At 35.8% G+C, this 17,542-nt stretch overlaps 1 protein-coding gene across 4 annotated transcripts in view; it reads left to right on the top strand.

Annotated features, from left to right (window-relative positions):
• ARHGAP20 (Rho GTPase activating protein 20) overlaps window positions 1-17,542 on the top strand; it is a 190,192-nt gene that overhangs the window by 120,383 nt on the left and 52,267 nt on the right. For all 4 annotated transcript variants that reach the window (XM_070473609.1, XM_020869998.2, XM_070473608.1 and 1 more), the window contains exons 4-6: window positions 2,489-2,638; window positions 15,435-15,476; window positions 16,409-16,493. In XM_070473609.1, the coding sequence (XP_070329710.1) occupies window positions 2,489-2,638; window positions 15,435-15,476; window positions 16,409-16,493 (277 nt within the window). The remainder of the gene's footprint in view (window positions 1-2,488; window positions 2,639-15,434; window positions 15,477-16,408; window positions 16,494-17,542) is intronic.

The following is a 17,542-nucleotide window of genomic DNA, read 5'->3' on the forward strand; positions in this document are numbered from 1 at the left end:
CATTCAAAAAATGAAGATCATGGCATCCAGTGCCATCACTTCATGACAAATAGATGGGGAAACAATGGAAACAGTGAGAGTATTTTTTGCGTCTCCAAAATCACTGCAGATGGTGACTGCAGCCATGAAATTAAAAGACGTTTGCTCCTTGGAAAAAAAGCTATGACCAACCTAGACAGCCTGTTGTAAATCAGAGACATTACTTTGCCAACAAAGGTCCATCTAGTCAAAGCCATGGTTTTTCTAGTAGTCTTGTATGGATATGAGAGTTGGACTCTGAAGAAAGCTGAGCGCCAAAGAATTGATGCTTTTGAACTGTGGTGTTGAAGAAGACTCTTGAGAGTCGGGGATAGCAAGGAGATCCAACCAGTCTATCCTAAAGGAAATCAGTCCTGAATATTCATTGGAAGGGCTGATGCTGAAGCTGAAACCCCAATACTTTGGCCCCCTGATGCGAAGAACTGACTCAATGGAAAAGATCCTGATGCTGGGAAAGATTGAAGGTGGGAGGAGAAGGGGACGATAGAGGATGAAATGGTTGGGTGGCATCACCCACTCGATGGGCATGAGTGTGAGTAAGCTCCAGTAGTTGGTGATAGACAGGGAAACCTGGCATGCTGCAGTCCATGGGGTCGCAGAGTCAAACAGGACTGAGAGACTGAACTGAACTGAAGGTTTAAGGTAATAAAGCTGAAGAAAACTTCATGGAGGCACAGACCCCTCCAGGTGCTTTGTAAGAATGGCCATATCCACAGGACTTTTTATAGATACATAATGCTTATTAGCATAAATAAGCCCAAGAGTCAACCCTGCTTGGGTTCAGATTCTAGCTCTGCTAGTTAACCTGTTGGACTTGTGGTAAATTACTTAATCTCCCTGTGACATTTTCTTGTCTATAAAAAAACTGAGGATTAAACTAATATGTGTAATGTGTTAACAATTACTGGTAGATGATATGTTCTCAATAAACATTGACCATTAGAATGAAAGTGTTGTTTACACTTTTAGATAGCTCCTTGTTTTTTGTTTTAATATAAGGAAGTAGACGGTCTTGACAGTTTATTGATCTAGGGAAAGCATTATTGGAATGACGTTCTTCCAGATGAACAGATACACAAGCTCCCACATGGTATCTGACGTTTCTAATATAAAGAGAGGCCTGCATTTAAAAAAACAAACAAACTCAAAATGTATGAAGACAGATACAGAAACATACTGTTCCTCCCAAAAGATTCATAGTTTCAATTTTATATTACCTAAATAGGTGCCATCAAAAAGTAAGATTTTTAAGAGAAAAAGTGAGATTTTACTTTTTTAAAAAAAAATCTAATGATTTATAGCAATAGGGTAGAAGTCATTATTCCACAAGGCACTTTTCTATTATATTTACATTGTTTACCTTACAAGAAGCATAGATGAGGCTTTGAATCCAGATTATCATTCATGTAAAGGCTCCTTAAAACTCCTGTTTCATTTTATAAGTTCTACTGGAGAATTTTAACTTTAACTATTCCATGAGGAGTTTTAGGAATATGGAGTATCTTTGATTTCATTTTAGCTTTTAGTGTTTCTGTAAATGGTTCTGAATGATAGAAAGTACTGAGGTTTCCTAGGGCATTCTCTTTATCCCTAGCAGTGCCTTCTAACTATTTAAGTCTCGGGTCCATTATAAGCATTAAATCTGTAAAGTAGGTCAAGAGAATGATGGTTTCAATACCAGGGTTTTAAGGAGGATTAGGTAGAAATTCAAAAAGCAATTTCATTGCCAACTTAAAAGTAGATCACTTTCTGGGTATCCAGAGATAAGTATCAATTATATCAATTCTACATTAAATATAATACTTCCTGGCCTCTTTTTTTCCAGTTTAGGGTCTATTTTTAGGCTATAGTTTTTTTCAGTTTTCACCACAATATAAGGGAAATGGTAAGAAAAAAATCTTTTAAAAGGAAATTTAAAATAATCTTTGCTTGTAAAGACTAGAAAGTCATACAACTACTCAGTTGGAAATGCATTGTAAATTTCTCTAATTCCTGGTTATATTTTTAGTGCATATAAGGTGAAAATTTTATAAATATTTTATTAAGTAATGTTTATGTTTAATCTTTTACTCAGCCATTTATATTTTATATTTTTTTTTGAAATAAACAAGTTATAAATAATAAATGAGTTAACTTTTCATAACAGCAATAAGTATAAAATTAGGCTTTTGATCCAAATGTAATGCTCAACATATAGAAAATAAAATTGCCAGCTTATGGCTATTTGCTGCCATAAATGCAAGCATTAGGACCAATATGTCAAATGTTTCAAAGGCCTTTTTAAGCTAAGGTAACCAAACATGTTACAGTTTACTGAAGGTAAAAACAATGAGTAAGACATTCTTTACCCATGATTAGTAAAACTGTCTTCTTATCACAAGTATGGAAGTTCTCATAAAATTTAAGAAACAAAATAACAAGAAATCCTATCTGGTTTTTATCTTTCTAGATATAACAATAACTTTAAGATAAAAAATAAAATAAAATTAAGTGACATGTGGACAGCAAGCTGTGTGGATGAAGTGGGAGAAGGCAACACCAATGCCATGAAATCCTTTGTCTTAGGCTGGCCCACAGTGAACTTCGTGGCCACTTTCAGGTGAGAACCATAGCTTGTCTTATATTATTCACATGGGTTTGCTACTGTGAAATACAGTCAGCTATGTAATTTCTATAATGGAGAGGAGAAAAAGAAAATTCAGTTTTGTTCCCATAATTTTTTAAAGAAAAATATTTTATTCGAATTGATCTGTTTTGTAGAGAATTTCATTTGTATTCTAAAGCCAATAATTCATCTTTTGGCACACTCTCAATAAAGACACCTGTATGCTTCATGTTTCTCCCAAAGAGTTTTTTATTAAAAGATGTGAAAGGTAATAGTAAATATTGAGAACTCTTGGAAGCATTTACCTTGGTTTGAGCTGTGACTTTTTGAAGGGGCTACTGAAACACCTTGAACACCGTGGAAGAGGAATAGAGTAATCAGAGTTTTAGAACCTCCCTCTCCAGTATTCCCTTCCCTCATGTTTAGGCACTGTTTTATATATTGAGTTTTCAAGTTAGCTTTCTAAACTACTGAAACAGATGTTTTACTGAAACAAATTCTATAAAAGACTCCAGTTAAGCTTGAATAATCAGCTTATACTTTATACTCCCAGATTTTCTTTAAAAAGTTTATAATTATAGAAATAAATTTAATGTCATGAAATAATGTGGTTCCTAATTGCACATCATGTTCTAACTTGGTATCTACAGAGGTGTGACAATCAAAACCAAATTTATGAATTCAAGGAATGAAAGTCAGTTTCCTAAGACTTATTCCTTGGCTGGGATGGAGTTGGAGAATGCATGAAGAGAGAGTCTTTGTGCTCTTATCTGAACAGGCTAAACTGGCACTTTTCCGTTCAGACTGAGCATACGAAAACTCAGACTTATGATTTTGAACAATTGCATATTCACATTCAATATTTGTTTTACATCTTAAAAGAGCTGGTTTTTATTTCAAGCACACATTTTTCTTTCTACTTCCTCATTACCATCCAACTCCTCAGGCATCATTTTAAAAGCAAATAACTACTTTTTTGAAGCTCTTAATCTTCTAATAAAGGAAAGGCATGCCATTAAATTCTGTTGTGCACTATTGACCTACTACAGGATTTTAAGAATTTATTTAGAAGAAATATACATTTGTATCATTCTCTGTGTATCTTCTTTTCCATGACAAGCTTCTCTAAATATTGTCATTTCATATTGTTTAATCTCCCTGGTGTTTATAGCTGAAAGGAAGTGATTTCAAGTGAAGGGTGAGACTACTTTATGTCTTTAAACAAGGAGTTTCCATAAAAGTTTTTTAAGTAGAAGGGAAAATACAGAAACAAGTTTGCATACATAGTAATTCCTCAAAGAGTATAGTACTTTAAACTGAATGACTAAGTTAACATCCCTAGTGATGTCATGTGGACATCATCTATGTTTTGATAGTGTGATGAGGAGCTTCTGTGGTATTTCTCTCCAATACCCATAGCCCCAGTCTAATAATGAGAAAAATATCAGATAAGCCCAAATTGAGGGATGTTCTGTAGAGTTACCTGACCAGTAAGCCTCAAAATTGGCACAATCAAAAAAAAAAAAAATCAAAAACCAAAACATGAAAAGGCACAGGAAAGGTCACCAAGGAGACATGATATCTAAATCTACTATGTGGTATCCTACAATAGAAAATAGGAAAAGGACATTAATGGGAAAACTGGTGAAGTCTGAAGTCAGTAGTGTAGTTGATGGTAATGTCCCAGTATTGGTTTCTTAGTCTGATGGATGTGCTGTGATAATGTGCGACGATAGCATTAGAAGAAACAAAAACTGGGGTATATAGGGATTCTCTGTACTATCTCTGCAACTTTCATGAAAATCTAAACCTATCTTGAAATTAAAAGATTACTTAAAAAAAGGTAGTGTGGAAGAGTTCAGACTCTGGTATGGCAGAGTAAGGTCTTAACAGACTGACCAGTCTACAGATAACAACTGTAAACTCTGAACAAAACACAAACAACAACCTCCTGAAGGTTCTGGAAAGTGAACAAAATGCTGGCAGATTTTGGAGAAGAATTGAAACTTGAAACGAGGCATCAGCACTGGATGAGTTTCCTGCTTTTAAGGCATTCTCCTGAGGGCAGGCTGCAGTCAAGTCAGGGTGCAGGGAATCTAAACTGACAAAAACTCAGGCATTCTGGGCTGAAACACCGAAGTACAGAGTTTTGGTCAGCCACAGCCACAGGAACTTGAGGGATGAAATCTCAGAAAGAAGAGCATCAGAGAAAGGAAGCTCCAGATTTTCTGTTTAGATTCTGCCCAGCTGGATGCTGAACCACAGATGCATGGAACAGACTTTAAGCAGCTTCAAGCTAAGGCTGAAAGACTTGCACTGAGTTGCTCCTGAACACAGGAGAGGTAGGGTTTTCAGCTTAAATCTAATAAAATGAGTTGTCTGTTAAAACGTCAACATTATTTTTCAAATATAACAAAACTCAGAGTCTCCAGAATAAGATATTTTTAGTGTCTAGAATGTTATCTGAAGTTTTTTAATCTATGAAGTATCTGGAAAGGAAAACGATAATAAATAGAAGCCAATCATGAGATGGTCTATTAGTTGGAATTGCTATAAAAGAGCTTACAAGCAACTCTTATAACTATGCTCAGTAGGTAAAAGGAAAAGCCAATTGAAATGAGTGAAAAGATAGGAAATCTTAGCAGAGAAATAGAAAATATTTTTCAAAAGCCAAATGAAAATTCTAGAACTAAAAATTATAGTATCTTAGATATTTAAAAATTCTCTCTGTGGCTTTAGTTGCAAAATGGAAATGAAAGAGAAATAAGTCTGTGAATTTGAAAGCATATAAACAGAGATTATCCAATCTGAGGAAGAGAGAAAAAAAGATTTTTAATCAAAAATGCATCAGAGACTTGGAGGAAAACCAAAATGTATAATATACATGTAATGGGAATTCTGGAAAGAAGAGAGAGAAGGAATGTGGCAGAACAAATATTTTAGAAATAATGGTTTGAAAATCTCCCAAATTTGGTGAAAGACATATATGTACAGATTCAGTGAGCTCTGTGAACCCTAAATGGGAGTAATATGAATAAAACTTCACCGATTTATTTATAGACAAACAGCTATAAACCAAATATAAGAGAAAATCATGAAAAGAAACAGCCAGAAAAAAAACAACATATTACATACAGTGGAACAACAGTTTGCATCACTGTGGTTTTGTCATCAGAAATTATGGCTATTTCAGAGATCACTGGAATAGCATCTTTAGAGTGTTTAAAGACTCAAGATTGATCAAAGTGGCAGAGCAGGAGGATGTGGAACTTACCTTCCCCCATGTAGACTACCACATCATGTGGAATGATTCTCACTGAAAACTGGCAGAAAGACTCCTGTACAACCAAGGCTGTAAGAAAGATCCACACGTATTCAGGAAGAAAAGAAAAGTGATCAGGTGGGAGCTTGCCACCAGGAATATCCTCAGAGGAAAAGGGAGGTTACAGGGGCAGAGACCTGCCCTGGGGAGTGAGCAGCTCAAACCACAGATTAGACATCCCACTCCTGGCATCCTACACAGGGGAGACCAGCCCTCTTGGCTGGTTGGAGAACTGCTGGAACTAACAAGAAGGCTGTTGGAAACCTTGACTCTGCTTGCATGCATGTACACACTCATACACAGAAACGCACATACACACTCATAAGCTGACTTGCCCCTGAGCCAGAGTGGAGAAGGCTGATAGAGGATTGTTCCAGGAGCTTCTTGTTTTCCCCAACCTGGTGGAGCAAATGCTCAAGCCCTGCTTCCTCCAGCTGCAACTCCGCACTGGACCAAGAGCTGCCGTGACTAGGAACAGAACTTGGACCACCAAAGGTGACTTGGTCCTGAAGTGATGTTTAGGTGGGGTGGCAGTGGCCATCGTTGGTGCTTACTTAAGGAGTGCATCAGAAGCTGCCCAGAACTCTGATGACACCTGACTCATTGCGGCTCATGCCACAATACATGGAGAAGTTCACACAGACCCCGCCTGTCCTGCGCCACAGGACATCAGGGTGAAGGCATCAGAGGAGGGAGAAGGACTAAGAGGACTCAGACCCACAGCTGCCTGTGAGCAGAGTAAGGGGAGCAATTGCAGATTCTTGCACAGGCAACAGATCAGAGACGGCTCAGATGTCCCTCTGAGGCCGACATGAACCTAGAGCCCACACGGGCCCCCCTTGCATCAGCACGGCCCCACTCTGGAACAAAGGTTCCGGTACTTGCAGAAGTGAAAGCACATGCTTAGCAGGAACAGGGCCAGCTCAGGCCTGAATCTCAGGGCTTCTGCTATAGCAATTTGAGATCCACTGAGGAGAGAGGAAGTCCTGCCTCACAAGTAGCTTCAGCTCTAACCTATCCATTTCCAGCCACATCCTCTACCAAGGCTATTGCTGCTGGCACACACTGAGGAAACGTCTGACTTGCATCTCCGTCAGATCCAGCTCTGCCACCAGCATTGCTGGCACACACAGTCTGTGTAGGGATGCTCCTGCCCAAGTGCACCGTTTCAAGAGTGTAACAGGCAGGTGTGTCACCAAAATACACAGAGGCCAAAAATGTTAAGCTAATGAAAAAGTCAGAAGAACTGGTTTCGGTTGAAGAAGTAAGAGAAAACCCGAGGGAAATATGTAATGAAATAAACTGTTTATCAGACCAAGAATTCAAAGCATTTATAGTAAAAATATTAACTTGATTAGGGAAAAATAGATGAACACAGTGACAAATTTTAACAAGAAACTAGAAAATAAAAGAGGACCCAGTTAGAAATGAAGAATTCAATAACTAAAATAAAAAATACACTAGAAAGGATAGCAGACTGTGTGATCTGGAAAACAGAATAGTAGACACCTGATCAAAACAGAAAAAAAAAAATGTTTAAATGAAAAGAGTTTAGGAGAGCTCTGGAATAACATTAATTAAGCTTACCAATGTTCACATTATAGGTAACCCAAAAGGAAAAGAGAGGGAGAAATTTAAATGCAATATTTCATGAAATTAAGGTGTATAACTTCTCAAACTTGTAGAGAGTAACATATACCCAGGTACAGGAGGCGTGGCAGATCCCAAATAGGACAGAAAGCAGTGACATGATGTGTTCAAAGTGCTAAAGGGGAATAACTTGCAACCTGTGATACTTAGCAAGATTATCATTTGGAGTCAAAGAAGAGATAAAGGACTTTTCAGAAGGCAAAAACCTGAAAGAGTTCATCCATATTAAACCTACCCTAAAATAATTAGAGTTTTCTCTAAGTGGAAAATAAATAAGAATCTATAGGAAAGGGAAAATCCCACTAGGAAAGCAAATAGTAGGGACTGAGAATCAACCACTTAAGTGAGCTAGTATGAAAATAAAAAGATAAACAATTGTAAAAGTAGCTGTTATAACTATAGCTAAATAGTTAAGGGGTAACATGAAAATGTAAAATATGACATTAAAAACAGAAAATGTCAGAGAGGGGGATAAAAACTATAAATCTTTTAAAATGTGTTTCAGCTTAAATGACTACAGCTTAAAACAAGTAGATGTAGTTGTAGGTCAGCGTATATGAACCCCATGATAACCACAAATCAAAAACCTATAATTGGTACTTAAAAAGTAAGAAGAAAGGAGCCAAGCATGCTACTAAAGATAATCATAAAACCACAAGGGAAGAAACAGAAAAAGAAGACATGACAAGAGGAGAACTACAAAAACAACCAGGAAAGAACAATAAAATGGCAATGAGTACACACCTTTCAATAATTACCTTAAATGTCACTGGACGAAATGTGCCAATCAACAGACATAGGATGGCTGATTGGATTTAAAAAAAAACACACACCAGTATGCTGCCTACAAGAGACTCACTTCAGAGCTAAAGACACACAGACTGAAAGTGACAACATGGAAAAGATATTGTGTTTCTCGTATGAATGGAAAAGACAAGAAAGCTGGAGTACCAATACTTGTAACAGACAAAACTGATTTTTTAAAAGGCTATAGCAATAAACCAAAAAAGAGCATTATTTTATAAAACAAGGACCAATACAAGTAGAGCATAGTATATGCTCATTAACATATATGCCCTCAATGCAGGAGCACCTAAACATGTAAAGCAAATATCAAAAGACATAAATGGAGAAACTGGCAATAATATTATTAATACAATAACAGTAAGGGATGTTAATACCCCACTTACATCAACAGACAGATCATCCAGACAGAAAATTACTAAAGCAACAATGGTCTTAAATAGCATACCAAACCAGGTGGACTTAAAAGATAGCTGCAGCACACTCCAACCAAAACCAGCAGAATACACATTCTTTTCAGGTGTACATGGAACATTCTCCAGGATATATCACATACTAGGCCAGAAAACAAGTGTAAACAAATTTAACAATAGAAATTATAGCACGCATCTTTTCCAATAATGACTGGAAAAGAATTACAACAAGTTACAGCAGGAAAAACATTACAAGCCCAAATACTTGGCGACTAAACAACATACGACTGAAAATCCAGTGGGTCAATGATAAAATGAAAGAAGAAATGAGAAAATACCTTGAGAAAAATAACAGTGGAAACACAGCACTACCAAATCTTTAGGATGTTGCAAAAGCATCTCTTAAGAGGAAAGCTTATAGCAATACAGGCCTTCTTCAAGAAACAAGAAAAATCTCTAATAAACAACCTAACCTACCATCTAAAGGATAGAAGAGAAGAACAAACAAAGCCCCAAAGTCAGCAGAAGGAAAGAAATAGTAAGGATCAGAAAGGAAACAAATAAAATAGAGTCCCCTCCCCCCAAAAATTAGAAAAGATCAATGAAACCATGAGCTTGTTTTTTGAAAAGATAAACAGAATTGATAAACCTTTAATGAGGTTTCCCAAGAAGAAAAGGGAGAGGACCCAAGGAAATAAAAGAAATGAAAGAAGAAATAACAACCAATGCCACAGAGATACAAAAATCATCAGTGAATTCTGTGAACAATTGTATGCCAACAAATTGGACGACATAGAAGAAATAGACAAATTTCCAACAAAACCTGCTAACATTGTATTAGGAGTAAACAAACAATTTGAACAGATCGATCACTAGTACTGACATTGAATTTGTTATTCTTTAAAAAACTGGCAAACAAAAGTCTAGGAATTCACAGGGAAATTCTGGCTTCACAGGAAAATTCTGCCAAACGTATAAAGGAAAGCTAATATCTATGCTTCTCAAACTCTCCCAAAAAATTGAAGAAGAGTAGACACTCCCAAACTCATTCTCTGAGAACACCATTACCCTGATGCCAAAACCAGACTAAAAGATGCTCCAAAAAAATTAGAGGTGAATATCTTTGATGAATATACATGCAAAAGCCCTTAACAACATATTAGCAAATGGAACCAACAGTATATAGAAAGAACCATACACCATGATGAAGTAGGATTTATTCCAGGGACACAAGGACAGTTCAGTATTTGCAAATCAATCAGTGTGATATGTCACATTAACAAATGGAAGGATAAAAATCACATGATCATGTCAAGACACAGAAAGCATATTTGGCAGAATTCAACATCCATTCATGATAAAAACTCTCATCAAAGTTGGATTAGAGGGGATATATCTCAGCATAATAAAGAACATTTTGATAAACCCAGACCTAATATCATCCCCAGTGGTGAAAAGCTGAAACCCTTTCCTCTAAATTAAAAAGCAAACCAGGGATGCCCCCTCTTACCATTTCTATTTAACATGCTATTGGAAGTCTAACTCACAGCAATCAGACAAGAAAAAGAAATGAAAGGCATCCAAAGTGGAAGAGAAGAAGTAAACCTGTCACTATTTGCTGATGACAAGATACCACGTATAGAAAACACTAAAGTCTCAACCCCAAATTTTTAGAACTAATAAATGAACTCAGAAAAGTTGCAGGAGATGAGATTAATATACATAAATCTGTTGCTTTTCTATTTCAAGTACTGAACTATCAGAAAGTGAAAGCAAGAAAACAATCCCATTTAAAATCATATCAAAAAGAGTATAATACCTAGGAATAAACTTAACCTTGGAGGTGAAAGACTTATACACTGAAAACTGTAAAACATTCATGGAAATTGAAGCTGATACAAGGAAATAGAAAGATATCCCATGCTCTTAGATTAGATGAATTAATATTGTTAAAGTGGCTTCACAGAACTGAACAAATAATCCTGATATTCATATGCAAGTACAAAAGACCCGGAATTGCTGAAGCAATCTTGAGAAGAAAAAACAAAGCTAAAGGTGTTACCCTCCCAGACTGCAAATTATACTACAAAACTATAATAATCAAAATATCTTGGACCTGGCCCAAAAACAGATACATAGATCAATGGAATAGAATAATGAGCCCAGAAATAAACCCACACACTTTCGGTCAATTAATCTACTACAAAGGAGGCAAGAATATACAATGGAGAGATTAAAGTCTCTTCAACAAATGGTACTAGGAAAACTGGACATCTATGTGTAAAACAATGAGGTCAGAACATCCCTTCATTCTGTATATAAAAATAAAGACAAAATAGATTAAAGGCCTAAATGTAAGACCATAAACCATGAAATTCATAGACAAAAACATAGGCAGAACAGTCTTTGACATAAACAGTAACAATATTTTTTTTGGATCTGTCTCCTAAGGCAAAATAAAGAAAAGCAAAAATAAAGAAACACCCTAAACTAAAATGCCCTTACATAGCAAAGGAGGCCATTGACAAAACGAAAAGACAACCTATAGAATGCAAAAAGTTACTTGCAAATAATGTGTTCAACAAAGGGTTGATATCTAAATTATTTGAATAGTTCATACAACTCAGTATCAAAAAACAGTCCGAAATTGGCAGAAGACCTGCATAGACACTTTTCTAAAGATGGCTTACAGATGGCTGGCTAACATCATATGAAAAGATGTTCAACCTCACTAACTATCAGAGAAATGTAAATGAAAACAATAATGGGATATCACCTCAAACTTTTCAGAATGGCTGTCATCAACAAGGACAAATGTTTTCGAGGATGTAGATAAAAGGAAACCCTTGTACTCTGCTGAGAATGTAAATTGGTACAGCCATTGTGGGAAACAGTATGGAGGCTCTTCAAAAAAAACTGAAAATAGAATTGCTATAGGATCCAGCAGTTCTACTCCTGGATATACATTCAGAAAAAAAGCAAAAACACTAATTCAAAAAGATTCATGTACCCAGTGTTCGTAGTGTCATTATTTGTAACAGTCAAGATATGGAAGCAACCCAAGTGTCCATGAACGGACGAATGGATAAAGATATGGTGCGTATATATACGCACACACAGGATGGAGTATTACTCAGACGTAAAGAAGAATGAACTTCTGCCATCTGCAGCAACATGAATGAACCTTCAGAATATTATGCTTAGTGATATATGTCAGCAAAAGATAAATATTGTATAATATCACTTATACAAGAAATTAAAACAAATGAATAGAAATACAAAAGCAGAAATAGACTCAAAGATAACAGAAAATAAAGTAGTGGTTACCAGCGGGGAGAGAGAGGTGGGGAGGCACACATTACAGCTATGGGATTAAGAGATACAAATTACTATGGATAAAACAGATAAGAAACAAGGATATATTGTACAGCACAGGGGATTATAATTAATATAGTAGCTTTTAATGGGATATAATATAGAAAAATATTCAATCATTGTGTTGTACACCTAAAGCAGATATAATACTGGGTTGGCCACAAAGTTCATTTGGATTTTTCTGTAACATGTTAAATGGAATTCAATTTAAATTCAACTATACTTCAATTTAAAAAAATAGGTATTTAAAGAAAAAGCTTTCAACCTAGAATATTATATCTAGCAAAAATATCCTTCAAAAATGAAAGTGAAATAAAAATTTTTAAACTCTAAGAATTTATTGCCAGCAGAACTGTACTACAAAAACAAAAATGCTGACAGAAATTTTTCAGCCCAAAGTGAAATGATCCAAGAAAGTGGCTTGGGTGTTTACCAAGGAGTAAAGAACATCAGAAATCATTTATATAAATAAATATTAAGAAAATCTAGTTCATGATCGCTTTAAAATGCTATTGGGTTAGCAGTTCAAGAAGCAGTCTCTCATAGCCAGTCACTCTAATATTTATAAGGAAACAAAAATGTAGACTAATAGTTTTGAAATCAAAGACTGACATCAGCTGTCAGGATCCCTAAGAAATTCCCAATTAAGTCAAATTGGGGAAAGAGTGGTCATTAAATGTGAATTTTCTGTGATTTACCTTGGCAAGTGGTGAAGAGGCCACATCTTGAAACAGACTAAAAGGAATTTCTTACCTCTATCACTATTTGGACGCTTATTCACTGTTTGGACCCTATTCACGCTAGGGTCTGTATCTGTCAGAAAAATAGGAAGACAAATACAATAATAAAGTGGCAACAGTGCAATAAAATGGGACCATTATTCAGAAGATAACAAAAGTATTTAAATCTGACAATGATCTATCTATAAGAGGAATCAGAATAATATTTTAATTTAGGTACCTAGTATGAATCTTATTCTACAAACTCAGGTATGCCACAAAAGCCTTATGTATAGATCAAATTAAAATCTACCTTGAACCCCTATTTAGCTAGGCTTTTAGGAAATGAAATTTTCTACTTTAATGGAACCCCTGTTTTCTTAGGGTAGAACCAGAACACAGGAGACTTCTGTGATGTCCTCAAAACAGATGAAAGGCTTCTGACCTTCAGTCTCTTGTGATCTCTGCTGACTCTCTTTTATGCCCAGAGTTGTTCTTTGACATCCAGAGGTGCTCTGATCCCTTGCCACTTGTGGGCTGCAAGTTTCTTATTGATGTAAAATAAAACCTTAGTTCCTAAGAGCAAGCCTCCCCACTTATTCCTTATAACCGTTTTCCTCTGGAATCTTTCTGTTTCATTAGGCACCTCAACTGAGTGGCACATGGTTCCCACCCAACTCTTAAGGATAACAGATTCTGTCTTCTCCCAGGTTTAAGGGAGTCTTTCCTGTCTGTCTTACCCTTTTTCTTTTGCTAAGATATACCACTTTCTTCTCTCCTGGCTCTTATCATAGGTGCTTATTAAACTCAGAGCTAACCTTGATTTTGGAGTACTTCTGTTTTCAGTTCTATAAAAATGCCTGAGATTAAGAATCACTAAGGAAAGAGAAGTCCTGGATTCTTGCCTAGAGGAGGAGATAGGGGAACTACAAGATTACCAAATCAATTTTAATGAGTTAACCTGATGCACTTAAAAATGTGTTCCTTTCGAGTAATTGTGTGCTGTATGTTCAAACAACAGAACACTGCACAGCAATGAGAATGGGCAAGCTAAAACCACATACAGTAATATTGATGTCTCACAAACATAACGCTAAGTGAAAGCAGCCGTGTACAAAAATAGCACATACTATGGTTACATTTATGAGAAGTACTCAGATAACAAAACTGTTCTGTTTTGTTAGAAGTCAAATAGTGGGAACTAGTGCCTGAAAATGAACATGGGGACACCTGAGAAGGTGGTTTTCTGTGAAATCTGGGTGTGAGTCACATGGGTATGTTCAATTTATAAAAAGTTTTCAAACTGTACTTTTAAGCATTGTACAATTTATGTATCTTGCATGTCAATTAGAAGTTTAAAAATATGCCCCAAAAAAGTTAAAAAACAGTACTATGTGTTTAAAGGGGTGATTTTCTTTAATTGCTTTGAAAAAAGTTTAAAGGTCTGAAGAAAACTCACCCATTTTTTTCCAACATAGATTTTTGCTAAATAAATGCACTATTTGACATTAATGAACCTAGAAAATCTTCTGTTTATGAAAGAAGGCATAAAAAATTGTAAGCATTATGAAAGATGAAAATTGGTCAGTGACAAAAGAGATATAATGCACTTTCTGATGACCAATTCTGGGAGATTGGTTATGGGGAAAATTGCTAAGCAACAAATAAACAAATTACAAATGTTTGTTAAGTGTATTTTTCTGGAAGAAGAAAATAACTAGTGTTTCCAACTTCTTTGAGAAGGTTAGAAATACGATTTTAAGAGCTAATGAGTAACAAGACCATATAGAAATAAACTTTATTTTTAACTTTAAGAATTAAATGCAGCAGTGACTTCAGCAGGAAAATTAATAGTTATTTGTTGTAAATGAATTGATCTTAGATGATTATAGTAATTAAAAGTAAATTTTGTATTAATTCATTGGCTAAATTTTAGTCCTGCCATATGTATAGAGAAATAAATGTTTCTTTTGCTGACAATAAGCCGGTTTCTAAGCCAAGATATTTCCATCAATATGCCTAATTTCTCCTTAATCTCTTTAATCTCAAAGAAACATTTTTTTTTATTTGCATGGTGCTGAAAACTACAAAAACATTCTGAGATAATTACCCCAGTTTTACAGATGTGGATGTTGAAGCTTAGCGATGTTAGGTGATTTGCCCATAATAATACATCTTGCATATATTTTTGAAACCAGGTGCTTGAATTCCCAATCAATTACCTTTTCCACTATCAGTATACCACTTGTAAAAGAGCCATGAAGTAAAGAAGTGGGTCTGTCTGGGATCCATCCAGGAGGTTTTAATAAAACTATGCTTGACTGTGTCGTTCTTCCTAATAGGCATTTTCACTTCAGGGTTCTTTAGGACACAGTTATGCCAAGGCTACAGTCATGTGGACCCACATCAGTAACAGGCTGTTGGTATTCCATCTGAATTGACAATCTTAATTTGTTAAAATAAGTATTTTGCATAGTTTAATTTTGTCTCCCATTTTCTTATTGCAGTTCTCCAGAACAAAAGGACAAATGGCTCTCTCTTCTTCAAAGGTAATTTTTTTTTAGTATATATTTTTTTATTCTGTAAGGTATAATTACACCTTAATGAATTAAATGAATTAGTTTTGTCTGCAAGAGTGTGCCCCAAACTATCCGCCTTCACCTTAATAGAAATTGTTCATTTGTCCTCAAAATAAGCTGTTTAAACTGTACATTAGCTACTGTTTACTGTAAGTAATGTTCTCTGATTACATGTATTTCTTTCTTACTAGGAAGGAGAATGTTGAGGTCTGGTTAGATCATTCTAGACAGAAATTAATCAATAATCTTTCCCATCTCTTTCTGTGTTCCCAGCCTACCATTTGGAGCTAACAGTTTCCTCAAAGCATGTATTGTTTCCATTTCCATACATGGAAGTTTTCTGCTGAGCCCCTCAAAATTTAATTATTATCCCAACCTTTGAACGTATGGATTAAAATGATCAATCGAGGCTCATCTCTTATTCCCATAGTCATTCTGCCTTCCTCTCTGCTCTCCCTTCCCAAGCGTGGAGACAACCAAAGTGTGCAGCTCAATGAGAAGTGAAAGGCCATTGTTTTGGTTTGGTCTAGTAAAGTAGTATATATGCTCCTGTACTTATCACTGAGATAAGTGCTGAGTGAACAGTCCAGAAAAGGTAGGGAAGTGTTGAGGAGGAAGCATCACCAAGAGATACCTTAGCCAGACTGTGCTTCCCAAACCTCTTTGGAAATGATCTCCTCTGTTCTTCTTTGTGCCTATGCCTAATGTCCTGAGAAAAAATTTTTTTAATTCTCTTCCAACCCATAATGTAATCTGACTTTGCTGAGTCTTTCCATCTGTCTTTTTAAAAATAGCACATAAATATATTGCAAATATTAACAAAATAGAATGCTTTAAAAATAAGCCATTAGCAACATACATCTGACTCAGTGTTGTTTTGGGTTGTTGTTGCGTTTGATTAGATACATCAATCTAGAGAAAGAAAAGGACTACCCGAAGAGCATTCCCCTCAAAGTCTTCGCCAAGGACATTGGGAATTGTGCCTATGTAAGTGTTTCCAAGCCAGAAAATTAACTCTTAAGTCCCTGCGTAAGGCAGAACACCTGGATAGAGAGAGACAGGTAGGCAGACAGACAGGCTGGGTATGTGCTGTGGAAGGTAGGCATTTAGAAAAATACATTGTGAGAAAGTATATTTTCCTGGGTATCTGTGTATGTTTGTACATATGAGAAGTAACCCTAGAGAAAATGATTCGAGCGAAATTTATATTAACTCAGTATTTAACATTTACACTTGGTAAGATTATTGCCTGTCAGATATCTCTGTCCTCCTTCTGGCATTATTGCTTCTCTGGATCTTTTCAGTAGCAGCCACAGAGGCTTGTAGTAAAGACATTTCCACAAGGAGATGTTTCCTATTAGTATTAAGCAATTTTTCCAACCTGTCACTTCTTAAGTTGAGAGTGAGTTTTGGAAAGTTCTTCATTCTTTGAGTTTTTAGGTATTGAATTCCTCAGGTTAATAAATGGATGAGCCAAGAGAGACAACATTTTTAATGAATCAGCACAGTTTTTATCATTTTGGTCAAAATAAAAATTAAGTTTGTTTAGCCCTAGGTGTTATGTGCAGTTGTATGACTGAAATATAGTCCAAGATGTTATCAATGATGCACAAAATAGAAATGAGCATTTTTATGATACTGTCGATTGTCATACTTCTCAGCAGCCCTGTTTTATCACTTGTACCCTGCTTAAGTTCGTGATAATATGCCACAGTCTTTTGCTCTCTGAAGTTGCTTCGTGGCAAGAGTCTCCTTACAGGGAGCCGTGCTTCCAGAGTGATTTCCCCCAAATAGGGAGTGCATGTATGAGAAGCATTTGTTATCCTTGGCCTTTAGTTATGCACAACTTGTTAGTGAATTCTGCTAATGTGGGAAAAAATAGCCACATGCTCAGTTAAGTCGCTATTTTTTGTTTACTAGCCAAAGAACACATATCTGCTAAAAATTCATTTGTTTTTTCTACCAGAGATGCATGCAAGAAAAAAAAAAAAAGTCCTGTAATTACTATTTTTGAGCATATATACCTAATATTAAGA

The sequence above is a fragment of the Odocoileus virginianus genome, chromosome 10 (genome assembly GCF_023699985.2).
Source record: "Odocoileus virginianus isolate 20LAN1187 ecotype Illinois chromosome 10, Ovbor_1.2, whole genome shotgun sequence".
Taxonomy (NCBI): Eukaryota; Metazoa; Chordata; class Mammalia; order Artiodactyla; family Cervidae; genus Odocoileus; species Odocoileus virginianus.